We start from the raw sequence: 26176 nt of genomic DNA on the forward strand, positions 1-26176 counted from the left end.
GATTTCATAATGTTCACTCGCACTGTTCATGCACGTGTTTTGGATGCACGTGATCCATGACAACTGCATCGCGACTGATCCTAGCAACAGGTGGGTTTCTAGGACGCTTGAAACAAGCGTATCATGTACCAGACTACACATAGTCATAGTGACATACAAAACATTTCCTTGAATCGTGCCATTCTTGAATCTTGGTGAAGACAGGACAAAATCCTGCTGGCGATGTTGCGTCTCAAAAGTAACTAATTACTTGGTGCTTCCTTCTTGTTACCGGTAGGCCCCAGCTCCCAAGGCTTCAAGCTGTGGATCTAAACTTGTTGCTAAAACGGTCATGGTTGCTGTTGTACTACGTTGGTATAGTCATACCAGGGAGGACGGTATTTTGCTGAGGTTTGTGTGAAATCAGCACAACTCAGTCGTCGAATGGACGTGGATCCCCAAGTGATTGAAGTGTAGTGTTTTGGCAACCCGGTCCAGGTCTCTGGCTGAAAATTACTCGTGATTACCGGGAGTCCGCAGTAAGCTTCGCAACAGTCCAAAGTTGTCCATGATTACTAGCACGACTCTATGATTGATGATCTACGACATTGTGTGTTGTATGCTAGACTTGCAACACAAGAGTGTTACAGTGGGTGTGAGGCGTATATCTCCATATACATGTAGCTGACTATCCAGTGTTTCAAACAGCATTGTAGCATAGTTCAGTGCGACAACAACAGAGAGAGAGTGAGCGTAGAAATAAGTGTACAGCTCACACCGTGCACAGAGCAACATTGCCAGCAAGCAAGGTTTGGTCGGGATTGACTTGGGAACAAGTGCAATGAGCGATCAGAGAGGTGATTCGTCTCCTGATATGGAGTTGGTGGAGGATGACAGTGAGGAAGAAGCTTCCACAAGTCCTGTACTGGAATCGGGCAGCGCTGATGAAGATGATGAGGGCTCACCGGAGAAAGTGGATAAGCAGCTACCTGTGGACGAGGCGGAGATGCGCTCAGCACTGCAGGTGCTTGAGGAGGTGAGTAGGTATCGACTCTTATCTGATGTTTCCACTGCTGCTGCTGCTGCTGCTGCTGCTGCTGCTGTTGCTGCTGTTGCTTGATTTTCTATTAGTGTGTGCTCAGCGTAGGGGACTCGGTACTGGAGTGGAGAGATGGTCGCTAGTACTACTAACCAGACAGTATAGTAGTCAGGGGCATAGCGGGGAAGGCTGGGGTATGGTCACTGGGGGTGACTTTCTGCACGATATAGCATGTTGTTGGCATCGGAAACGTAGCAGTACAGTGACTAGGTCTTCCTGCAACACCCGCCATACACCCGCCATACACCCGCCATACACCCGCCATCAATAGACAGCAAGATTGGAAGAGACAGGGTAGAGTCTTCAGCTTGTTCTATATTTGCACTTGCACCGTTTAAAGCAAAGCTATGGCTATGCCTATTCTGTTTTGTGTTTCTTTTGATATCAGCGCTTTGCCGATGGCTCAATATCCGGAAAGCAGCTTGCTTGTTTCAAGGATTCCTTCACGCAGCTAGTCGATGTTCTGATGCGGTACGTGCTGTCTTGGCATATCACGCAACTTATTGAATCCTGAAGGGAAAATCTTCTCAGTCATACAATGAGTCAAGAAACAGAGTCTAAAAAGATAGATAATTATCCACTTGCACGTGCACTCACTCACTACTAGTGGCAAGGGACAGCGGTCGCTTGGCCAGAATCCTGCTTTGGCTTCATGTGGCTGATGACCATGGTCTAAGGATGTGAGCAGTCAGCGCGATACCTGTGTTATTATTATTTGTGTGTGTGTGTGTGTATGTGTGTGTGTGTGTGTGTGTGTGTGCGTGTGTGTGCGTGTGCGCGCGTGTGTGTGTGGGGGGGGGGGGATGCGCGTGCGTGTCTGTGTGCGTGTGTGTGTGTGTGTGTGTGTGTGTGTGTGTGTGTGTGTGTGGCTGTGCATCGCTGTCCTGTGTCCACGGATGTCCCCACTGTATCCATTCGCCATGAATCTGACTCTTTGCGATGTGATGTTTGTCGCCGCTCTTTCCGCTCTCGTTCTGGTTTGAGCCGTCATCACTGTGACCGTGCGAAACGGATGTCACGTGCAGCCAGGAACAACTGCCGTCATGAATGCGAGCATTGCGAAAGACGGTTCTCAAGGCCACAGGACTTGCAACGCCATGCCAAATATTGTTGACTTTGCGATTTCTCTCTCTTCTCTTCTCTCTTCTTGTCGTTGTCTCCCGCTTCTGGGAGCGGCGTGGCCCGATAGGGTAGCTGTACATAGTAGTAGTAGTAGTAGTGTGTGTGTGTGTGTGTGCATGTGCGTGTGTGTGCATGCGCGCGTGTGCGTGTGTTCGTATTTGTTTTGTAGAACGAGGAAGTCTGAGCTGGATCTTATGGAGAAGGCGAAACAGCTGACACATGTACGTATACATGTGTAGGTAGTTGTACTTTCTCCAGGTACTTGCATACATAACATGGACTACTGGTGTTTTGTTCGTAAACTGTAAACTGCGTATTATTCGCGACGGACTAATGTTCGCTATTTTTGTGAGAAGAGCGTAACGCGAAAATTAACCAACGTGAAGTCAAGCTTCGACAGTGGTTGTATGTAGGTGGCTCCGGTGCTTCGCGAACTTTTGCCATCGCAAACTTGCTGGTTCTAAGGAATCGCGAAAATTTAGTGACGCGGATACTGGGCGGTTTACAGTACACTGTACAAGAGCAACTGCTGGAGTAACACAGACCTTGATAGGCCGTCGTCATGACGAGCCCCTGGTCCTCATGATTCTGCAGTGCTGTCAGGGAGCCATAGCATCGAAGGAATTGTGATGATGTCACAGTACTGAAAGTTCTATGTGATCCGTGTTCTACTTAATGTCGCGATCTCGGATGTGACCTGCCGTCCTCAAACGCAGCCCAGACCAGCGATGCCATATGTGGGCGTGCATACATCGTCTCTGCCTGAAAAGTCCATGCGACTGGAACGGGCAGCCTAGAAACAAAGCCCACATCGCTTTACAGTCCACTCGCCCGTGTGGTCTTCCTAGATACAATGACTCCTGGGGCAAGTTGATGTAGCCAGCTTATAGTGTACAGTTGTACACACAATCATCTCAGACCTATAGGGTGCGGGCTGTGCGGACTTCATCTCTCGTTGTGTTAGTAAGTTTAAGTATTAGTATGATTGCCAACTATTTCTAGTTTGCTGGTGATGGCGAACGGAGAAGATGTGGAGAGGTGGCGCTGCCTAGACGTTTTCTCGGATTCTGAGATATCCCGTTGCCGGTTCCACTATGTATTGCCATAATTAAAAGGGTGCTGTTGCTGTGTGTGTGTGTGTGTGTGTGTGTGTGTGTGTGTGTGTGTGTGTGTGTGTGTGCGCACGTGTGTACGCATGTGTGTGTATGTGTGTATGTGTGTGCATGTGCGTGTGTTCCTCTGTATTGTGTCTGTAGAACCTTACATCTACAGAGGCACAGCTGTCTGGTGTTGAGTGCCTGCCTGCGGAGGACACATCGGAGGCTGGGCAACTGCGTCAGCTCCTATTAAAGGTATAGTCGCTGTATGTTGACATCTCCGGTGGTGTTGTTGTAGCTGACTCTTTAGCCCAGTGGCATTCAGTGAATGTGCAGTATTTTAAAGACTGGATTCTATGCATGTGTGTCACAACAGAGCTGATGTTGTACTGTAGCACATACTGTTAAAGTACCATGTGTAATTTAGTAGTACGGTCTCTGCTAGCTGACTACAATTTTGTCCTTCGTGCCCACGTGGACTTAAGCTGCTGTAAGCTGCTGTTTCTTCATGCTGTCGGGCAGCTCTATGGGGCCAGGGTGGATCTCTCAATGAATACCTCACTTGTAGTAGCGGCGTTGTAGCTCTTCAGTGAAATTTCTTTTTTCCATCTCAATCCTTCATTCTGGTCTGCTGCAGCACCGAAATACACTGAAGATGACGGAGGAGCGGATAGAAACGCTGGAGGAAAACATGGAGAAGTATGCTTGCACAATGCTGTTTGTAGACTAGGATGGGACATAACACCCCCCATCATCGTCATCGTAATTTCTCTCCCCTCCCCTACCCATAATTTTGTGAATTTGCTACATGTACTTGGACTTGGAACTGAATACCGCTGCCCTGAAACTAGAGTAATGAGAAAACTGTAGGATTGGAGACGTGGAGGAATTGAATGGGAGCACGACTGCATGGAATCCATTTTCTTTGTGTCCTTTTTTCCAGGGAGAAATTAGCTGTGGACGACATGAGGAAAGAAGTGGAACGAATGCCCGATCCGCAGGTGGGAATATTGCGTGCAATACCCTTCTTACTTTCCTGTTAGCCTGGGCAGATCTTGCTTGTAGTGGAAGGTCTTGCTTGTAATGGAAATTCTGTCTTGCGGCGACGGCTGTGTACCGTGCCAAACATGAGACTTGAAAATAATGGAAATTTACTGCCGCTTTATCGAGCTTTGCTCAGCAACGTACTGGTAAGTACTTGTCAAGGTGTTGAGCTGTTGTCTGTTATCCTGTTGCCTTCACCTTCTGAGGTTTGTGCTGGGATTGTAGTATGGGTCGGGTCGAGGATGTAAAGCCTGGTTTGGCTTCAATGTTCTATGGATGCTTGCCTGCACTTTCGAAGACCTGCTTGGCAACATGCTCTATGGGTACACGTGTGTTGTTGACCATTTCCAACGTAGGGAGATCGTCACACTGGATGAAGGTGTTAGAGTAGGGAGATCGTCACACTGGATGAAGGTGTTAGAGTAGGGAGATTGTCACACTGGATGAAGGTGTTAGAGTTGGGTAATCACTGGATCGAATGTTTGTGCTCCATGGCTCCCACAGTCCCAGAGTAGTCTTACCAACAGGTCCTGTCCTGCCAGTCACGTCAGCTGCAGGGCCTCAGGCAGCTCTGTCACCGTCGTGCTCAGTGCTGAGTCGCACAGCGCCTTATACATGTCTCTTAAACACCAGTCGGTGTAACACTTGCTGCACCTTTCTGTCAACATGGGACTTTGTGAAGAATACACTCCTTGGCCACAGTGTTCTGCTTCTTCACGTGTAGTCTCTTGCAGTCTCTCTCTCTCTCTCTCTCTCTCTCTCTCTCTCTCTCTCTCTCTCTCTCTCTCTCTCTCTCTCTCTCTCTCTCTCTCTCTCTCGCAGTCTCTCTCATTGTCCTGTTCTACCCTTCTCTCTGTTTGCATGGCTTGTGCACAGGAAGTGAGGGCTCGACGGAATACGCTAACTCTGGAGACAAGTAGCCTGAAGACTGAGCTAGACAAGGTGAGATTCAGTGTTTGTGTGTGTGTGTGCATGTGTGCAATCATCCATACGTGTTTGTGTGTGTGTGTGTGTATCTGTGTGTGTGTGTGTCTGTGTGTCTGTGCACGCATGCATGTGTATATACGTGTGTCAGCGCGTGTTTGTATTGCTACTGCAAATAGCACACAGAAAGCAACATGGAGTGTGAATTCTGAACATCGCTCCAAAGTGCTATATCATGCCCGAAATGATGACGGTCACCCCATATTGTGTGAAACTCTATTGTTCTTTTCATGTAATAAATTCCTAGCTTTAAAAGGCATGTGCATGCACGCTGTGCTGCAGTAGCTAAGAAGTACGCCCAGCCTAATGAAACATTACTCCAAGCGAGCCAGATCACGTTCTGATAAATGTTTCGCTAACCATGGTTTGCCAATACTGCACGTGTTTGTCGGTTACTGTAACCAAGGTTTCTTCCTTGAATACAGCAACAATCACGTGAACTTTTCGCAGGCAAGCATGGGTTATCAGCCAGCGGCTGCCAGTACATGTACCACGAGAGTACCCCAGCACCTCGTCCTTTCGTGGTCGTATTTTGGAGGTGGTGTCCTGTCTGTAGGTCATACGACACGAGCCTTGTACACACTTTGCATGTTATGCAGTCAATCCGTACTCAGTTTACCTTGGAGCGGACACGAGCTCCACACAAAAATCTGCTGAGTGTCACCTTAGTACACTAAGGCTTTCACATTGTACAAACTTCATTGCACTCTACCAAACGATTTTCCTTTCCCTGGCTGTGAAATCAAGGTGGGCGCTCTCGCGGTACTTTACGGTATAGATATTATATAACTTCTTATGTGTTGTTGGTTTGTTGCCGTGCAGGAACGAGAGAGTGTTGCTACTCTCAGAGAGGAGTTGACCAAAAATCAAAAGGCAATCGAAACATCCAGAGCATCAGCGGTAAGTACGTGAATGTACGGATGTCCAACACATACTGGTGTATGTATATACACTAGTGTATGTACATATAATTCGAAGTACTGGCAATACAATGGCCATAGCAGCTCTTGTCTGCCCCCATGTTTTGGCGTGGGCTGCAAATTGGGACGACTTCTTGGTATAACAATTTCGGCTAAATGTGTTATTCTGATTCAGCATGTGGTCTTGTATGCTTCTTCTCTTTCTACATGTAGGAAAAAGCTCTCTATTCTCAGGTTGAAGTCAAGGTATGAAATTGAATAGTACATACATGGGTGCTCTCTCTCTCTCTCTCTCTCTCTCTCTCTCTCTCTCTCTCTCTCTCTCTCTCTCTCTCTCTCTCTCTCTCTCTCTCTCTCTCTCTCTCTCTCTCTTTCTCTCTCTCTCTCTCTCTCTCTCTCTCTCTCTCTCTCTCTCTCTCTCTCTCTCTCTCTCTCTCTCTCTCTCTCTCTCTCTCTCTCTCTCTCTCTCTCTCTCCAATAGTCCAAAGTACTGTTGCACAATGGTTTCTTCTGATCCCAGGAGTCTGAAGAACAGTATACCTGAGTCACACTTGTCTTTATAGTTTATACTGGAGGGATGATTACAGTTTCTTTGCCTTTCTTGTCTCGTTCTTTTATTTCCCAGTACTGGTTGTTGCTGCTGTTGTTGTGTTTGGTAGGATGCGCTAATGAAAGCCCGCTCTGAACACACCAGTATACAACGTCAGATTGCAGCATTGCAGAAAGAACAGAAGTATGTACCACGCACGCACACACACACACACACACACACACACACACACACACACACACACACACACACACACACACACACACACACACACACACACACACACACACACACACACACACACACACCTTTGGACCTTTGGAAAGCCCATCGCCGAAGGCGATGATAGCTATTAGGCGAGGCAGTAGTTCTTGTGTCGGGATAAATCATTCGGACGGCGAAAGTCGCGGCCGCAGACACAGACGAACACTCTTGGTTGGGGCTGGCTTGGTGGCTTCCGACGGCTACGCTCGCGCCAGTCCCTCCGGTCCTGAGCAAGGTGGTACCATTGCGCCTCCGGGATACCGGTCGCACGCAGGTCTGAAGCTGCCACATCTCTCGGAGTAGCTATTTGCGGCTGATGCTGCCCTGTATACCACTTCGTACGAGCACATGGAGACGATGGTGAAGGAATTTACGCAGTGTGCGTCAGGCTGGGGCCTGACTGTTAGTGTGCAGAAGACGAAGTTCTTGGCGGTCGGTCCGAGTGTCATCCGTGCTGATATTGCGGTGCCTGGGAGTGCTGGTGACGTGATCGGCGTGGTCAGCAATTTTACCTACCTCGGCAGTACGATCAGCGACGATGGAGAGCTGGATGCCGAAGTCACAACTCGTCTCGCCAAGGCATCGAGGGCGTTTGGTAGCCTCCTCCAACCATTTTTCCGGAACTCGGGTCTATCGCTTGGAATCCGACGTCAGGTCTACCAGGCCGTGGTCCTTACAGTGCTGCTGTATGGTTCTGAGACATGGACGCTGAAGGCACCCCTCCTGCGCAGGTTGGACACATTCCATCGACAGTGTGTTCGCACGATCCTGAGTGTTACCCGAGACCAGCAGTGGCAAGAACACCTGTCAAGTGAAGACCTGGCGAAGTGCAGCGGCATGCCAGCCTCGCTGGAGAAGGCCATTCGTGCGAATCGCCTGCGATGGCTTGGTCACCTCGCAAGGATGGACAACACCAGGTTGCCAAAGCAGATCCTGTTTGCGGAGGGCACTAACACGCGGCTCCGCCATGGACCCAAGCGTCGTTGGAGAGATGTGGCAGCTTCAGACCTGCGCACACACGCACACACACGCACACACATACATGTACGCACACACACACACGCATACATGTACGTACACATAGACACACACACGTGCACACACATGCACACACACACACACACACACACACTACTACTACTACTACTACTACTACTACTACTACTACTATGTACAGCTACCCTATCGGGCCACGCCGCTCCCAGAAGCGGGAGACAACGACAAGAAGAGAGAAGAGAAGAGAGAGAAATCGCAAAGTCAACAATATTTGGCATGGCGTTGCAAGTCCTGTGGCCTTGAGAACCGTCTTTCGCAATGCTCGTATTCATGACGGCAGTTGTTCCTGGCTGCACGTGACATCCGTTTCGCACGGTCACAGTGATGACGGCTCAAACCAGAACGGGAGCGGAAAGAGCGGCGACAAACATCACATCGAAAAGAGTCAGATTCATGGCGAATAGATACAGTGGGGACATCCGTGGACACAGGACAACGATGCACAGCCAGTCCTCCAGCACTCCTCAACCACCGCATGCACTTCATACATTGCCTGGCACCCTTCTGTTGTGACACAGGCAACTTCCGCTGGGCAATGCACTTGTGTCGGGGCATGTCGTTACGGCGGCGGAAGTCTCTGGCACACAGCAAGCAGCGCAAAGGTGGCGAATCATCTGTGTACGGTGGTGGCTCAGCAAGGAACATCCTCCAGTTCTGCCGGTCTTGGGCATTCTGAAACCAGGAATCCACGCCAGCTGCCTTCATGTCTCTTTGGACAACGTCTTTCCAGCGCCGTCGGGGACCACGAGGAGGGCGACGACCACTCAACCTTCCAAACAAAATCTGGACGGGAGCACGGTCTGCAGGCATGCGCGCGACACACACACACACCCACATGTATGCACTGTTATCCATTTGCATGGCTGATATAAGAGTATGCTGTATGTCCACGATATGGTGGAACATGTTCGCCTGCAAAGCTGGTGTGAAGACTGCCTGTAGGGAAGCAAGGGAAACATACACGATATGCAAACTGGGCACACCACATGTACATCGAAGTACTAAGCCAATTGCTGAGGCATCTACATTTATCTGCAGGATTATTGCTTTAGCTAGATCATAGTGAGCCAGTAATGTAGTAGAGTGCCCTATGAAGTTCTGGCATAGCTGCACTAAATCTGTAGAAGATGTAGCAGTACGGCAGGTAGGGGTAATAAGCTCCGCCAGAGAAGAGAGAGTGCGGTAGCGAGAGCGAGTGATCGCAGCGGGCAGCGCTAGCATGTCAGTGTTTTAGCCTCTCGTCTAGCGGTCCGTACAATGAGTGCCAGATCGCAACGCAAATAACTCACACAATGACAGCAGAAAAACAACATCTTTCTGCTTTCAATCCCCAAGCAGCCAGTGCTGCATGACCCATTCATTGCAGAATGCTGCTGAATCACAAAGGTTGTTGTTGATTTTCATGTTGTGTGTATGTGTGTGTGTGTGTGTGTACGCATGCGTGTGTGTGTGTGTGTGTGCGTGTGCGTGCGTGTGAGTGTGTGCATACACGTGCATTTGTGTATATGTGCGTGTGTGTGTGTGTGTGTGTGTGTGTGTGTGTGTGTGTGTGCATGTGCGCGCGTGTGTGTATGTGTGAGATGGAGTACATGCATGTTTGTGTGTGTATGTATTTCTGTGTACATGTGCGCCACTTCACTACTATGTGTGTTTAGGGATTTGGAGAGAAGATCGGAAGCAATGCGAGGAGAGCAGAAAGATGTGTTGGCCGAGGTAGTGCTTATTCTTTGCTGCATCACATACTTCCTGTACTTCCTGTACTTCCTATGCTTGATGTGATGACCTAGCTGGAGACTAATAGTGATACTGCTACCATGGTTACCAAAGTATACGTGTACAGGTGGAATCCTGATAATTCGAACATCCACATGCCAGGAAAAACTTCTAATTATCCAGACATTCTAATTATCCAAACATGACCCCACAATATGTATGTCAAAATGCTCTCAGGGTCACGCAGAGTTGTGCTATGGACCTTAGACACAGATTTCACGGATATTGAACTGACCGGCACAGCCTGCTCAAGCAAACTGAACTGATCAGTACAGTGTACAGTGAACTTCGAATTACACTTTGCTAACTTCGAATTATCAGCACAAATCCCACACATTTTCTATGTAAGTGGAATCCGTGGAACTTCGAATTAATCGTACATGTCCGGTTTAGAGGTTCGAATTATCAGAATTTTTTAAGGTGGGAATCGTATTGACAGAAATCGATCCTGGAAAAACTTCTAATTAAGCGGTATGTTCGAATTAAGCCATATTCGAATTATCAGGATTCCACCTGTACTAGTAGAGCTTATCAGAATGACATCATCAATGATTCATTTGCTTTGTATTTGGTGGGAGACTGGCAAGCGAGCGCTTGTGATGTCTCCTTGTACAAACACGTCATGTGCTGGTGCAATAGCATGACCTGAAGAGTGCTGCAGTGCACTGTGTCACGTGACAGGTTCAAAATCCACTGTGTACACTATACTCCGCATAGGGGCAATGTACTACATCATTATGTTCCTATAGTAGTCCAACCTTTGGACCTTTGGCCGGGGTGGTGGTCACTGGTCAGGTATGGGGCAGTGATGAGTGGTATAGTGGCATGTCACCTCTTTATCGTCAATTTCAATTTCAACTTCAAAAAACAATGCAAGCTTGCAAGTAGCTTGGGTGAGCTTTCCATTATTGTTTGAACTGAAGCATACCAAAACTCCATCAGTGGACAGTGGGCTATGGTGAAGAACTGCTTAGTTGTGCGGCTGAAACTCCCATTGAAGCCTGATGTTGTGCACTCGTTATCGTGCACTGGAGATAGAGTTGTGCAATCGTGTGCATATGTGTGTGTAACTGTGTGCTTGCACGTGTGTGCGTGTGTGTGTGTGTGTGTGTGTGTGTGTGCGTGTGTGTGTGCGTGCGTGCGTGCGTGCGTGTGTGTGTGTGTGTGTGTGTGTGCACGCATGTATGTGTGAATATTGTACGTGCATGTGCATCGTGTGTTGCTGCGGTGCAATTTCCCAGAACTCCAAATGGTCGGCCAAGCTGGACAAAATCACTCGGCAGCAGGAGCACTTGCAGAAGTTACACAAGGAGAGCGGACAACACTTTGTCGAATCTGTAAGCTTGTCTTGCATCTGGTGACTTTGCTGTGGCTATATTTCCTCCTGGAATCAGTGAAGACAGTTATGAGGATTCTAGGAAGGAAAGTACTGGCTATGGCTTTGTACAACCGTCACTTTACTCCAGGCTCCTGATTGTCTTTATCCTCCTTTGTCTGATTTGTGCCGCAGCAAAAGGAATTTGAGAGAATTGCAAAGGCACTGGAGACTGCCAAAGAAGAGGAGGTCATCTTGACAGGCGAAAAGTAAGCTGGGATGTGAATCGATGTGAATCATCATCATCATCAGCCCTTTCGCATTGGCATCGGCGTGAGCCTAGCCTTCGCTTGGGCCATGCCCAATGTTAGACACTTTAGACACGATACCAGAAGAGAAAGGGAGAAAAGAGAAAAAACGCAGAAAAAGGGCAAAATATAGGTGAACAAACATTCGTGTGAATTGGAGATGGGGATTGTTCTTGTGCCAATAAGCCGGTGTATGGCGATTCACTTTTGCCTGGGTCCCCTCCTCGTTTCAGCCTTTTCGTGTTCTGTTTCTATTTCTAATGTTCTATCTCGGCTTTGGCTTTGTCCTGTTTGATTGCAGGCTGACGCATGACATGAATCTAAAGCAGATCGAGGAGTCCAAGCAGCGCATCTTTGAGGAGACTGCCCGCCTTGGCAAGGAAAAGGAAACGCAACTCAAGTAGGTTCTTTCGACAGGAGGAAAGACATGGTCTTGTCACCCCTCCTCCTCCTCCTCCTCCTCCTCCTCCTCCTCCTCCTCCTCCTCCTCCTCCTCCTCCTCCTCCTCCTCCTCCTCCTCCTCCTCCCCCCCCCCGCCCACACACACACACCCTGAACAAATAAATAAGTCATCACGATGTAAAATCATCCACTTAGTTCTTGTTCCTTTCTTGCTCAAGTCAGTCTTCCTGGTTGAATTGTGTATCATGTTATCGTGATGCACTCCTGAATGTGTTCCGTGCAGGGCTTTGAAGCTGAGGCATATGCAGAGAAACAATGGCCAAGATGCACTCAAACTACTCTACACGGCCAAGATGAAAGCAGTGCAGCAGGTTAGTTCCTGCGATGTGCTGCTGCTGTGTGTGCGTGCGGGCGCGCGCGCGCGCGTGCGTGTGTGTGTGTGTCGCAGAGTGTACCCTGACGGATGGTACCGGTGTGACGTGCTGCTGCTGCTGCTGTGGGTGTGTATGTGTGCTGCTGTGCTTGCCAAGCTAGTTCTATGACGTGCATGGAACAGTTGTACTAAGGACACCTGTCTTCGTCTTTTATTGAGAGTCTAGCCGCATGGTTAAGACAAGAAGGTAGAAATGCCTGTGTATCTGGTGAACTCAAAACAAACAAACAAACACACACCTGAACCAACCCGTCACGTTGTGCTGTGGCTTTGAAAATAGATGTATGACTGTTGCTGGCTCTTGTTCTGCCTTGTATTTATTCTTTCCTCTGCCCTGCCCAGGTACAAGAAGCCACGCAAGAGCTTGAGAATCGAGCTCAGCAGTACCAGCGCCTGCAGAAAGAACAGAAGGCAGCGTTTGATGCCGCCACAAAAGAAGTATGCATGCTTTGAAAAGTTTCTGTACCCACCCATTGTTCTTTGCCGTTTCGCCGACATTCGGAGGATTGTTCGCACTGGTCAACTCATGCCTCAGTCATGGCAATTCTGCGTACAGATATGTACCAGACTGGTGTCTGAATCAGACTACTCTTTTCTACCTATGGCTTCAGTTGAATATGCATTTATGCTGGATCGATGCTATGTGGCCGTACTCACTGGGTGCTATTCCATTCACTACCTATACTATAGGTACATAGTACTTGCTGCTGTATTCTCCTTTATTGTGGGCATGCCGGAATTTTTTTAATCCCCTCCCCATGCCGATGTAACCCCCCCCCGCCTCTGAAGAACCCTGCGTACGCCCCTGTGTAGGTCTGGCTGCTACAGCGTGTGTGAGTGTGTGTGACCTGCTGGTGTGTTCTGAACAATCTTTTCCACAGGGTTTGTTCAGTCAAGAACAGAAAGAGGAGGTGAGGAGGCTGCAGCAGAAGGAAGCTGCAATGAAGGATCTCCTGGAGATGATCAAGAAAGATGTGCAGCAGACTAATGCCAGGCATACACAACTGGTGAGTGTGAAGGCGACATTGTCACCTGCTGCCCCCCCCCCCCCCCCTACAAACTTCACACATGCCACAACAATCCTGCAGCAGTTACTGGGAGGATTGGTAATATAATTCAATATATCTTCGCTAGCGCCCTAGCCGTATCATTGTACAGTGTAGTGTGTATACATCCAGTCAATATATAAGTTACTGGAAGATCAGGAATTAGTAGATATTGACTATGCTACACAACTCAGTGTTATCTTGTTTGTTATTTCCGTGAGAGATTGGGTGACCGGGTTTTAACCCGTGCCACTAGGAAATCCAGCTGCTGGAAAATTTCCTTATTGGTGTGTGTGTGTGTGTGTGTGTGTGTGTGTGTGTGTGTGTGTGTGTGTGTGTGTGTGTGTGTGTGTGTGTGTGTGTGTGTGTGTGTGTGCGTCTGTGTGCGTCTGTGTGTGTGTGTGTGTGCGTGCATATGTGTGTGTGTGTGTGTGTGTGTGTACATGTATGTGACTTATTACCTTTGTTCTTGTGCAGGAAAAGGACCGTGATGAGAGCATTAGGTCTATAGAAACGAGAAATGTGAGTATAGTGGCAGTCTGGGACAACACTTGCCCATCTTCCCTTTAGATCGTCGCTGATACCCAACGCAAATCGACTGTTCAAACTGGTTAAGATTCGAACTGTTCAAGCAATCTCCGGAGCACTGGTGATTCCGAACGGCAGGCGTTCGAACTTGAACCGACTGAATAGAGTGATGAACGTGGTGAACATGGAGGTTTCTTCCGACAGGGGAATTTGCCAGAAACCAGACACGGTGTCGAGTGTGGAGAAGATGGTTGACCCATTAAGCTTTGCCAGCGTGTCGTCCACAGTTGGCAACGGAAAGTGCTCCCGTTTGACACTCGCGTTGAGCTTTTTCAGATGCACACGCACTCGGACATTGCCATTTGGCTTCAACATCGGGACCATTGGTGCACCAGTCTGTCGGCTGTTCCACCTTCGTGAACACCCCCTCAGTTTCCATCCATTCCAGCTGACGACGGACCTTGACGCAGATATGGATGGGCATCCTACGTGCGTTGGCGTAGTTGTGCGGCTTTGCATCGGGGCGAAGCTCAATCTTTACCGGGTCGCCGACCATGCAACCAAGGGCAGGGCTAGCACTTGATACACCAATGTGGCCTCGCTGGACTAGACCCATTCTCTGCGAGGTTTGGCGGCTTAGCAAGTTGACTCCACCAGTGGCAATGACCAGTAGTGTGATCGAGTATGAGACACTATGCAGGGTAGCCTCAGTACTGAACTCGCCATCAATGTCAAGCTTTCTTGCCATCTGCTCCGGTGACATGAGACTTGGTGGGACTGAGTGTTGGTCGTTCTGGCAGTGTGTTGAAACAATCACGGGTCAAGATATTCAGGTCTGCGCCTGTGTCGATCTTGAACTTGACGTCTGCGTGACGCACACACGGAGCTGCACAGTCCAGGGTGCGCCAGCACTGGAACTTTGAGTTGAGGCTGCTCCCAGAAAGTGTGCTGGGTCTTCGTCGTGTCCTGTCGTCGACGCAGCATGTGCAGCAGCGCGTCCAAAACCATTGGACCTACTACGACAAACTGACGCGAAGTGGCCTGTCTTCTGGCAAGTCAAGCATGTCTTTGACTTCGCTGGGTATTCATCGCGGTTTGCCTTGTGATCCTTTGACGAATCACACCACAAGCACTTCCGAAAGTTTCCACTTGTCGACAGTTGATACGATGTCTTACTAGACCCTGGCCCAGACGACTTGCTGGATGCAGGCGAGGAGCGCTGTCCATGGCCTCCAGTGCGACTAATTGTAGCTGCAGCAGCTTGCTTGCCGAGGTACCCGTCCATGGAGGATTGCTGGGCGACTTCAGCATTCACGGATTCCGTTTTCCACGCAAGACTCACGGCTGTTTCCAAGTCCAGTGAGTTGTGATCCTCGAGCTGTAGCTGTTTGGAAACTTCTCTGTTCGTCATGTGAGCTACAAATCGGTCTCGGATTCTCTCATCAGGTTTATCTAATGCACAGTACTTGGCTGCGGCTCGTAGTCGGCGGACGTACGGTTCAACAGTTTCACCTGGGGACTGCATATAGTGCTCGAAAAGAGTCTTCTGGTGGATCACGTTCACGCCAGGGCGAAAATACTTGTCGAATGCTGAAAGGACAGACACAATTTTCTTCCTGTCCTCCACCGTCAGGTTCAAAGACTCGAAGATCGGGTCGGCCTCGGGACCCATGGAATAAACAAGCATATCCACCTGGCGTGGCTCGTCTGACTCGTCCAGTTTGGACAAGGAGCGAATTCGAACCTGGCTTTCCAGCTTTGCCATGCTTCTGGTGCTGAGAAGTCGAAAGCGCCGGGAAGTGGGAACTTTGCAGAAGACATTTCTGCTATCAAACTTCTGACACCATGTAACGTTTGGGTTTGTCCCCACGTCAAACACAAGACCCCACTCAACAGCTCCAGACAACGACTGAGGTTTATTTACAAGAAGAAGGAAAGATAAAGATAAACTGTCATGATGCGTATATGTACACAGTACGGGAATGCATAGGTAACTGATCCAGGAACGGATCGGGTACATCGATCGACTAGTGAGAGTACAGAGTACATAGAATGATATATAGATTGTGTGATCCATTTATGGGTAATGGAACGGGATCACAACAAGAACCGAGGCAGATATACAATGTCATGTAGTCAGACCTCGCTTAACCGCACACATCCGCATTCCACGAAAATATCCGGATAGGCAAGGGAACCGGATAACCGAACACACATACTAAGTCGTTCTGCATGTGGCATTCCAAAGGTGTAAAATTGTACGTACATGTGTATGGGTGCCATGCAGTACAGCCAGCGTGCACACTGTGTGAAACAAGCGAGAACAAAATGACACTTGCATGCAACTGAATGCTGTCCGTATGCAGCCACCAGGTCATGGTGTCATACCGACCCCTTTTGTTTGTAAACCTCCCTGATTCTGGCTTCTGGGTTTCCCGTGACATGGGCGAAGCACAATGAACAGCCAGACTGGGGCTTCCCCTGTGAAATGGCTCAAGCAGAATGGGGCTTCCGCTGTGACATAGCTCAAGCTAGGGATATCAGCGAACGCACTGCGCAGCCCATCTGCGCAGGTCAGCCTGGCCCATCTACGTGCGGCCGACAAGAAAACTCATGAACACTTTCATTTTTTTGCGAAATAAATCGTGCGAAGAAGATGCACGGAATGGCTGAAAACTAGGCTGAGGAATAGTAGCATCCAGAGACTCTCAAACAAATTCATGGTCCATCGCTTCTGACAATGGCAGCGAAGACATCAGGGAGCTGATTGCAACAACTCTCTACCAAGCGCGAAGCTGGTTACTCACCAGGGCAGGGCGCTTCCATCGCGCAAGAAATGGCCGCGAGCGAGAAATGCAAGTCCGATTTTGGAACCATCCAACCAGGGAAATTCCTTGAAAATTGGCCTGAACACCTTTCATACTGGTGTTTCACGATGTGCAAACTTTCAGAGAAATCGACCGGGGAGAACGTGGTGAGTACGTGGGTCCTCGAGTATCGCGTATGATTTGAATGGTCGCGGGGACAGAAGAACAGTAATTTTACGACTCCCAGCGGTGCAAACAGACCGCGGCCATGTTTTCTCTGTCGGCCGCGATCACGTTTAAAAAAATCGATGACGCAATGCATGCGCAGAGGCCCGCGCAGTGCGTTCGCTGACATCCCTACTCAAGCAGACTGGGGCTTTCACTGTTAATCTGGCTGCCCATTGTGCTTGGACCATGTCTCAGGGAAAGCCCCAGTCTGGCCCCAGCATGGAGTGTGCCGTTCACTTGTGCAGTGTGCTGAGAGATATTTGAAGTTTGCTCTCCCATACTCCGTCTAATCTGGGTGCGTGTGTGTGTGTGTGTGTGTGTGTGTGTGTGTGTGTGTGTGTGTGTGTGTGTGTGTGCCTGCATGTGCGTGTGTGTGTGTGTGTGTGTGTGTGTGTGTGTGTTGTGTTTGTTACAGCTGAGGATCATGGGCATGAGGAACCGGTTGGCTCTGTTGACTAGTGAGGTGAAGGACTTGGAGAAGTACTCGAGGAGAGCTGTGAAAAAGTTAGTGAGCAGCCCGTCTGACCAGTGTCACAATCTAGTACTTCCTCCGCGTCATCGAAATTGTCGCAGTTTGACTTTTGGTGTAAAACGCGGTATTTACTCACCAGCACTCGTACCAGAGGCAAGGAATCGGACATAGGAGATAGTCATCAGTATAGGGTGACGGCAAAGTTCTATTTTCTGTTATTGGAAGCTGGAATTTTTGAACTAGACGCAATTTCTTCGCTGATGTCGCTGCGCTGGTAATTTCGACTCGCTGAGATCAGTCAGGCGTTGCAGCCTGCACATTTCTCGTGCTTATGGCCATTCACTCAAGCCCCATCACTGTTTTACCTTAGCTGGGGTGAGAATGACTTCGTGGAACAAGTGGCAGCGCTTGGAGAAACATCGAGGGGTCGGCGAACTAAATGCCTGCAACAGCGATAAAATGTGTCGCTCTGGCTGAGACACTCAGTACTAGTACATGATTGTACCTGCAAGAGCCGTGTAGACTCTACACGTAATGCTAGTGATGCACGCGCAGGTGCCGTACCATGGTATACCAGTGATGCTGAAAAAGAGGGCGCGCTGGACGTGATACTACACTTACCTGCATGAGCTGTGGGCATGCCACGGCTAAAAAAAGTTCATTTCAAGATCGAGGTGATTCCGAGGTGATTCCGCCGACGGTAATCAACCGACCTCGCAACGATCGTGTATTCTTACTAGGCTTCGTTGGTGGTGAAGTAGAAATCATCCAGAGCTAGCAGACGACAAGCATAGCAGCTCTTGTCCTGTGGAGAAAGTCAAAGCGTTTGAGATGAGGCGCGACCAACTTTCAACCTTCCTTGAAATATTTCGGAACGATATTTTTGCGTCCATTGACATCAGCGACGATGAGGACTTCATCTCTGCATGAAAACTCTCAGTCCAATTGTCCTGGAACGTTACTCTAGTCTTCAGACTATCATACTGTGTAATAAGTTTTAAATGGCTTAGTTTATGGAGTTGTCAGTAACAAGTGACAAGTCACTATTCAAACTGCGACAATTTCGATGACGCGGAGGAAGTACGAATACATGATCTGTTTTTTGATTGAAAGATTGGAGAGAGCTAGCCCCTGCCAGGATATCAGAACAACAATCGCCATACAGTAACTTACTGTCGGGCACCGAAGAACGGCCAGGCTAGAATTTCACCGATTTTTAAGAATGGTCTTGCTGGATTTTTGCAGATATAAAGAACGGAAACCGTAATGTACACTATAATGTACACTCAGACGTATAACTCTGCATAAATGTACGTGTAAGACTGTAACATCGAATAAGAACGAGACCGCTGTGTTCGCTAAACATAGGAACGGGCTAGGCTAGAACCCTGACTCCCAGTTCTTCGGCGCCCGACAGTGCTGTAGTGCACAGGCCTGCACTGGGGTGGTGGCCATTCCGCACCAGCAGGCATGGCGTCCTCGCAGTCATTCACATACAGAATTGTGCTAGTACTGCTTGTACTTGTACTTGTACTTGTAGCACCTGGACTTGTAGCTCTCATACCATCACCGCAGAAGCTGGAGACCTTGAACGAACAAACCTGGCAGATCCAAAGTCCTTTTTGTCTTTTTGTCCTTCTGTGTCTGTGCGTGTCTGTGTGTGTCTGTGTGTGTCTGTGTGTGTACACGTTTGTTTACACTTGCTACAGGCACAAAGACTTCCGTTACCTTCATGATGCACTGAAGGCCGAGAGAGCCAAGCTGGCACAACTGACGGCGCTATCCCAACGAGTAAGTATGCATGAAATTATTGCACTTCCTGCTGTGCTAAGTCTTTGCAGTGACGTGATGCTGTTGACCATAGTAGATGCACTGATATGTGAGTATTGAGTACAGTGAAATCTATCTAAGACGACCGCTCAAGGGACCTTCAAAATGTCTCTGTAACCAGGTGGTCTCCTTGTCCAGGGTCCTTTGACTGGAAATAGAATCCCTTGATCCTGGTTTCAGTGGTCTTCTTGGGCAGGTGGACGCCTTATCCGAGTGGTCGCCTTGACAGGTTTTACTGTTTGTAGAAAGCTGGTTGGGACCGCACAGCCATGCTTGCCCGTGGACTAATCGTGCTCTCGTGTGTGTGTGTGTGTGTGTGTGTGTGTGCGCACGTGTGTGTGTGTGTGTGTGTGTGTGCGTGTGTGTGTTGTTAATGATGTAAACATGCAACCGCGGTCTGCTTCATTGCTGTTCGCTCTGTTTTCAGAAAAGAGGTGAACTTCTGGACAAGGCCAGGCTGCACGTTGGTATCCGAGAAGTCTTACAGACCGAGATTGAGAACAAAAATAGGTAAGCGCTGTGGCTTCGTCTATATGTCAATCTTTGTGCTAGTGGTACTCAAACGTGCTCTTTTTGATTGACATTGACTTTTTATTTCAAGGATTGTCCAAAGGCAAATGGATGACCATCACATGGAGTGTCCTAAGGAACACGAGGTGCGAGGGATGGGGCATCTATCATGAGGGAAGATAAGAAGGATCACATGGCAGAAAAAAAGAGTTAACAAGTCTAAACAATCAATGCTGATCAAGGGGGGGGGGGGGGGGGAGGGTGCGTGCACGTGTGTGTGTGTCTTCGTTTGTGTTGTTGCGATAGTCGAACACATTACTTGTACTTGGTGTCTGAGGTGGGATTCCAATCCACACCCACATACACAGACCAGAACTTGAGTCTGGCTCTGTGTTATTGCGATAGTCAAACACAATAAAAAAGTATGGTGGCCACGGCCTCGAAGCTGTTGGCAATGGAAAATGGTGCTGTGCACATGAGCCATTAGCCTGAGTGTGTATAAAGACTATACACCTTTGCCCAGATTTGCGATAGAGCTATGACATGAGTATGTCGCAAGAGTGCTAGTACATGTATGTCAGCGGAAGTATGTCAGAGTGTATCAGTCGTGTAACTGGGCATTGCCTGCTCTATATTGTCCGCTGCCTGACCGGTGATCACGTGGTTTGTTTGCTCTGTCAGTCTGTGATGTCCACTGCCTGATCACCTAAGTTCCTTGCTCTATATTGCTCACTGCCTGATCACCTAAGTTCCTGGCTCTATATGGCTCACTGCCTGATCACGTGGAGTGTTTGCTCTACGTTGTTCACTGCCTGGTCACGTGGATTGTTTGCTCTATATTGCTCACTGCCTGATCACCTAAGTTGTTGTTTGCTCTATGTTATCCACTGTCTAACCGCCTAGGTTGCTGCAGCAATCCAGTCTGCAGTACAGCAGTGATGTAAATGCTCGCGATGTCCTGAAACAAGACGTATCCCAAGCGCGTACTAAGCTTCGGTTGGCAGTCATGCGTTGTGATGAGCAGGTATGGTGCTGCCATTTGGAAACTAACATTTTCTTCTGCACATGTACGCTGCCATAAGTGCTATTGAGCTGCAGAAATAGGGATGGGATGGGGCATTAGCTAAACAGAATCTGATACTAGGGGATATTTTGTGGATGAGTGTTATTCCATGTTGTGTCCGGAGTAAGAATCTCAACTCTTCTTCTTGTGTGCACGTGTGTTTACGTGTGTGTGTGTGTGTGTATGTGCGTGTGTATGCGTGTGTGTGTGTGTGTGTGTGTGTGTGTGTGTGTGTGTGTGTGTGTGTGTGTGTATGTGTGTTTTCCATGTGCGCCATGTGTGCCATTTGGATTGATAACAGACTGTTCAAATAGGCAACACATCACGGGCATTGACAAGAGCTGAGAATGAGATGCGTTCAGTAAGTCTATGTGTTAGCTGATAGCGCTCCAGTCGTGTGCTTTTACAAGACTATACACTATTTCTGTGTAACCATTGTTGTGGTGGCAATGTACTGAACGCTAGATTCGTTACTGCCGAGAAACGTATTACTGTATGTCATTTACCAACTCGTTTTTATAGCCCATCACATCATGGTACTAGGTTGGAAGTGGAAGGAATATTTCCCACAGTTAACTGCAATTTTAACATCTTTCCTCACACGCATACGCAGGCACAGCCGAACGCAAGTGTTTGAGTTGGGCTATACAGGGGCTGGTGTCGAACAACTGGTGTGAATTGATAAGAGCACGGAATGCCACAAGCTCTACATCAGAAATCCAGGACATGAGTGCAGATTGTCGTGGGCTGAAGCGGAAAATAGCCTTGGCGACCAATTTCAGAACCTTGTTACGACGCACCAATCTCCAGCCAAATTACAACGTACTGTAGTGTGTTTGGCAATGTCACAAATAAATTGAAGTATTTCTCTAATCATGTTCTCATTGATGTCAGCAACATCTCCAACAGAAGAATCCACAGCAACGTCAACGCCAATATCCATACCGACCACATCATTTAGTAACTTAGCTTTGTCTGTTTCTTTTTGGGCAAAACTTGACATTATGCCTGATTTGGCCGCAGTGGTGGCAGGCCCCCGATGCTCCTGACAGCTGCCTTGTGATGGGCCTTGACGAAGTAGCTGGGGTTGCCGCCACTGATTGCAAAGCGATCCAGTTACAGGCTTTCACTAGGGCTCGCCTGCGAAAGGGCTGGCTACCCGGCGGTGTCATCTATTTGGGCATTACAAACTCGATAGCGGCCTGAAGTCGTATCTATTTGTTGTCCGCGGAGGAGATGATAGAGGCCGACTCATTACCCTCCGCGCACGCCATTGCTATTGTAACCACGGCCAACCAACCGATGCTGTCACACATTTTGCAATAGACAATCTGCAGGATGAACACATTTGATTCACTGTTTACACGGTGTGCATGCTTGGTTCCTGAAATTATCATGCGAGGTTCATCCACCGTCCGTCCAGGCTCCTGAAATTATCATGCGAGGTTCATCCACCGTCCGTCCAGGTTTCTGAAATTATCATGCGAGGTTCATCCACCGTCCGTCCAGGTTTCTGAAATTATCATGCGAGGTTCATCCACCGTCCGTCCAGGTTTCTGAAATTATCATGCGAGGTTCATCCACCGTCCGTCCAGGTTTCTGAAATTATCATGCGAGGTTCATCCACCGTCCGTCCAGGTTTCTGAAATTATCATGCGAGGTTCATCCACCGTCCGTCCAGGTTTCTGAAATTATCATGCGAGGTTCATCCACCGTCCGTCCAGGTTTCTGAAATTATCATGTGAGGTTCATCCACCGTCCGTCCAGGTTTCTGAAATTATCATGTGAGGTTCACCCACCGTCCGTCCAGGTTTCTGAAATTATCATGCGAGGTTCATCCACCGTCCGTCCAGGTTTCTGAAATTATCATGCGAGGTTCATCCACCGTCCGTCCAGGTTCCTGAAATTATGGTGATTTACCTAGGGTGCTGGCTGTCAAGGGCTGTCTCAATTTTTCCAAACCTGTATGTAGTCTTCGGAACGCCGAGTCTAATGGTGTTAGCTTGACGAGGCTTCGATGCGCCATTTGTCAGCATTAAAGCAAAATCAAAGAATAGGTGCGTAAAGCAATGTAGCCGTTGTTCATGTTTAACCCAAATGTTTACTGTGCTGCATATGGATTTGATTTGTGTCTGACGTTCTCCTTGTTGTATTTGATTTGTGTCTGATGTTCTCCTTGTTGTATTTGATTTGTGTCTGATATTCTCCTTGTTGTATTTGATTTGTGTCTGATATTCTCCTTGTTGTATTTGATTTGTGTCTGATGTTCTCCTTGTTGTATTTGATTTGTGTCTGATGTTCTCCTTGTTGTATTTGATTTGTGTCTGATGTTCTCCTTGTTGTATTTGATTTGTGTCTGATGTTCTCCTTGTTGTATTTGATTTGTGTCTGATGTTCTGCTTGTTGTATTTGATTTGTGTCTGATGTTCTGCTTGTTGTATTTGATTTGTGTCTGATGTTCTCCTTGTTGTATTTGATTTGTGTCTGATGTTCTCCTTGTTGTATTTGCTGCATACTACATGTAGGTTCGAGACAAGTATGAGGATGCGTTGCAAAACAGAGACGACCGGTGAGTACACTAGCCTGTCTGGCTATCTGTCTGGCTATCTGTCTGTCGGTCTGTCTGTCTGTTTGTATGTTGGTCTGCCTGTCTGTGTTTCTGTTTCTGTTCTCTCTCTCTCTCTCTCTCTCTCTCTCTCTCTCTCTCTCTCTCTCTCTCTCTCTCTCTCTCTCTCGTTGTCTCTCTCCTCTCCTGCCTATGTCTACTTTTCTCTTTCACATACACATCTGCATAAGATACTCATGGTCTCACTCTCACACTCTTCGCTAAATTGGAACTCCCCATTGACCATTGACGAGGATAGATCCATCTGGTGCCAAGCGGTTCGTTCACGGGAGGCTTTGCCGTGTGTTGTCGAATTCAACTGTATGTTGTGTCCCTACTCACGCCTTACACACTGTGCTAATACCTCTCTGCCTTACACACTGTGCTAAGACATGTACAGTAGTTCCTATTCCTAGCCTCCGTCCTGTGTATCACTGTGTTGCTATTTTCAACTCTGCTGCTTTCTCTTCGCACCAGGGGCATTTGCATCGTTGCCGCCGACGAAGACTTGACAGTGTTCCTGCAGAAGCAGAACTTGCACGGTAGGCTAGTAGATCTACTCTGGTTTGTACCGCAGATCATAATGTTAGACTACTTTCCGGCATCGGTCCGCCTTGCTGCTTCACCAAGTCAATTTCGTATCGCAATCCTAGATTGGCTAGGGTACCCCGTAAGGAGACCATAGGTCTGTGGGGACTGCCCTAGAGAAATATGAATAAATACTATACTATACTATACTACTATCTTTGTGTGTTGCACTTCTCAGTTCTAAAACTAGAGCATAATTTACACTGTGTATGGTTGTTGGGAGGGGGAATGCGACTTTGCTAAGTGCTTTGGTGAGAAGAGTTTGTGATGAAACTCCTTTTTTTCCTTTCCTCTCGTTTGTATTGCAGACAAAATGACACGGGAGGCGAATATTGCCATGAATGAAAGAGAAGAGGAGATTCGCTTTTTGAAAGTCGAGGTAAGAACACTAGGCGATGATTGCATGCCCGTTGGCTGACATTCGAGTAGCATAGTCACCACAGATTGATTGTCCACACAATGTCGTACCAGCAATGGTTTGGCTAGGAGATTCGCAACATACATTTCTGCTGTATCAAAGTAGCAAATCGTAGGAGTCTAGAATAGGGTACGGACTTACGGTGAGCTTGCCTCGTTTTATCATTTGCCAGTGTGATGTACAGTGAAACTCTAATGAAATGTGCCGCCTTGGGGACCAGATAACATACTTCATATCTAACGTCCTTCTTATCCAAACGTGGCTTTGGCAGCATGTGTCCTAGCCGGTGATCAGCCGACACAAAGCACAGTCATACAGTATGTCAGTATGTCAATAATCATATCAACACTGCTCGAAATGATTTCCTGATTGCAGTGAAAGTGCAGTGGCCACACTCTATTACTGAATGTTCTGTTGTGGCACCCTATTCTAAGCATACTACAGCGATTGTGACCTTCACTTCTTCACATACAACAGATATCAACCTGAGAACAGAGCTGTAAAATTCCTATTAAGACTGTCCGCAGATGCCCAACAAATGCCCATGTACGTCCTGTGATTTTGACAGCTGGCTGAGGAGCAGCGGGCGCTGGCAGCCCTCAAATCAACGGCGCCCAATCGAAGGGAGCTAGATGACGAGCTAGTCATCAGCCAAATCAAGGTGAGAATCTGACCCTCTCTTCGGCCATACTTGTAGCGATTGAATAGCATGTTGCCTTCATTAGAGTCAAGCCCCAGGTGAATGCCGAGCACTGGATAGATTGCTTGGGACGTTGTAGTACCATGTAGCATGTGTACACCCGCCGCAAGAGAAGCACGCAAATCTGCAAATCCACTGGATGTGCACCCTCAGATGTTGAATGTTTGAATTCTTTATTTAATGTTGTAGTATGTATTGTGCTACGGGTCCCAACACGGTTTTTAGTGGTACATCAGGGTAAGGATATTGACTGTATTCAGGATACAACAGCAATGAATTGAAGAAGTCATCCACATCATGGCAATCTGTTGTTTTTTAATGATGGGAACGGTGTTTTTCTTCTGTTGCTGCAGCTGGCCCAACTCAGAGACGAAACGGCGCGGCTCGAGAAAACAGTACAGAGTGCTGACTGTGAGCGTGTTGTGCACCTTGGCGGGAAGGACCTGGAAATGAGCACATTGGTGGAGCGAGAGACGGAGGTGCGTGCATGTACTGTGCAACCAATTTCTTCGTGGTTGTGTTACACACATGATCCACGATGTAGCGGAATGATTTTTTTAAACTTCAGGGCTCACAGCAGGTATGCAGGATCGACAAAAGCGTCGTGCGAGGGCGGGTTTGGTGCACGTGAGTCGCGTGACCCCGGGAGAGTACCGATCGTGTACATCCCACGCATCCAAAACAGAACAGAAAAGAGAAAGAACCAGAGTTGTACTTGTACCATGTGTACTGTTCTCGTAGTTTTAGAGCCGATGTTCGCGATATTTTGGAGGAGAAGGCGAAACGCAACCTGTGCTAGTCCCAATAAAAACAACATGCCATGTTCGACCAAGAGCTGATCCTACAATGAGCGATCGTGATGATTCCACAGGTAAGAAGACAAACAAACGAGTCAGAGCTCGCCAGGCAGGTAACGCCGAGAACATGATGATACCACACGGAGCTGGTGATCGGATGGAGGTGAACGGGACCAGCAAATCCACCGGGCGTTTGTCGAGGGCCACTGAAGACCAAGTTTCCCAGGGTGCCAGTTCC

At 48.2% G+C, this 26176-nt stretch overlaps 1 protein-coding gene across 1 annotated transcript in view; it reads left to right on the forward strand.

The window, feature by feature from the left end:
* Positions 1-181: 181 nt before the first annotated feature.
* Positions 182-26176, forward strand: part of LOC135805496 (coiled-coil domain-containing protein 146-like) — a 32412-nt gene continuing 6417 nt past the window's right edge. The window contains exons 1-28 of the mRNA XM_065319536.1: positions 182-1015; positions 1467-1549; positions 2370-2421; positions 3457-3552; positions 3935-3996; positions 4241-4298; positions 5218-5283; positions 6148-6225; positions 6459-6491; positions 6905-6978; positions 9771-9828; positions 11130-11225; positions 11399-11472; positions 11813-11911; positions 12197-12284; positions 12689-12784; positions 13228-13353; positions 13870-13914; positions 17371-17459; positions 19137-19218; positions 19685-19767; positions 20671-20791; positions 21132-21191; positions 23356-23399; positions 23913-23977; positions 24332-24402; positions 25010-25102; positions 25495-25620. Coding sequence (XP_065175608.1) covers positions 821-1015; positions 1467-1549; positions 2370-2421; positions 3457-3552; positions 3935-3996; positions 4241-4298; positions 5218-5283; positions 6148-6225; positions 6459-6491; positions 6905-6978; positions 9771-9828; positions 11130-11225; positions 11399-11472; positions 11813-11911; positions 12197-12284; positions 12689-12784; positions 13228-13353; positions 13870-13914; positions 17371-17459; positions 19137-19218; positions 19685-19767; positions 20671-20791; positions 21132-21191; positions 23356-23399; positions 23913-23977; positions 24332-24402; positions 25010-25102; positions 25495-25620 — 2313 coding nt within the window. The 5' untranslated portion in view covers positions 182-820. The remainder of the gene's footprint in view (positions 1016-1466; positions 1550-2369; positions 2422-3456; positions 3553-3934; positions 3997-4240; positions 4299-5217; positions 5284-6147; positions 6226-6458; positions 6492-6904; positions 6979-9770; positions 9829-11129; positions 11226-11398; positions 11473-11812; positions 11912-12196; positions 12285-12688; positions 12785-13227; positions 13354-13869; positions 13915-17370; positions 17460-19136; positions 19219-19684; positions 19768-20670; positions 20792-21131; positions 21192-23355; positions 23400-23912; positions 23978-24331; positions 24403-25009; positions 25103-25494; positions 25621-26176) is intronic.

The sequence above is a fragment of the Sycon ciliatum genome, chromosome 1 (genome assembly GCF_964019385.1).
Source record: "Sycon ciliatum chromosome 1, ocSycCili1.1, whole genome shotgun sequence".
Classification (NCBI taxonomy): domain Eukaryota; kingdom Metazoa; phylum Porifera; class Calcarea; order Leucosolenida; family Sycettidae; genus Sycon; species Sycon ciliatum.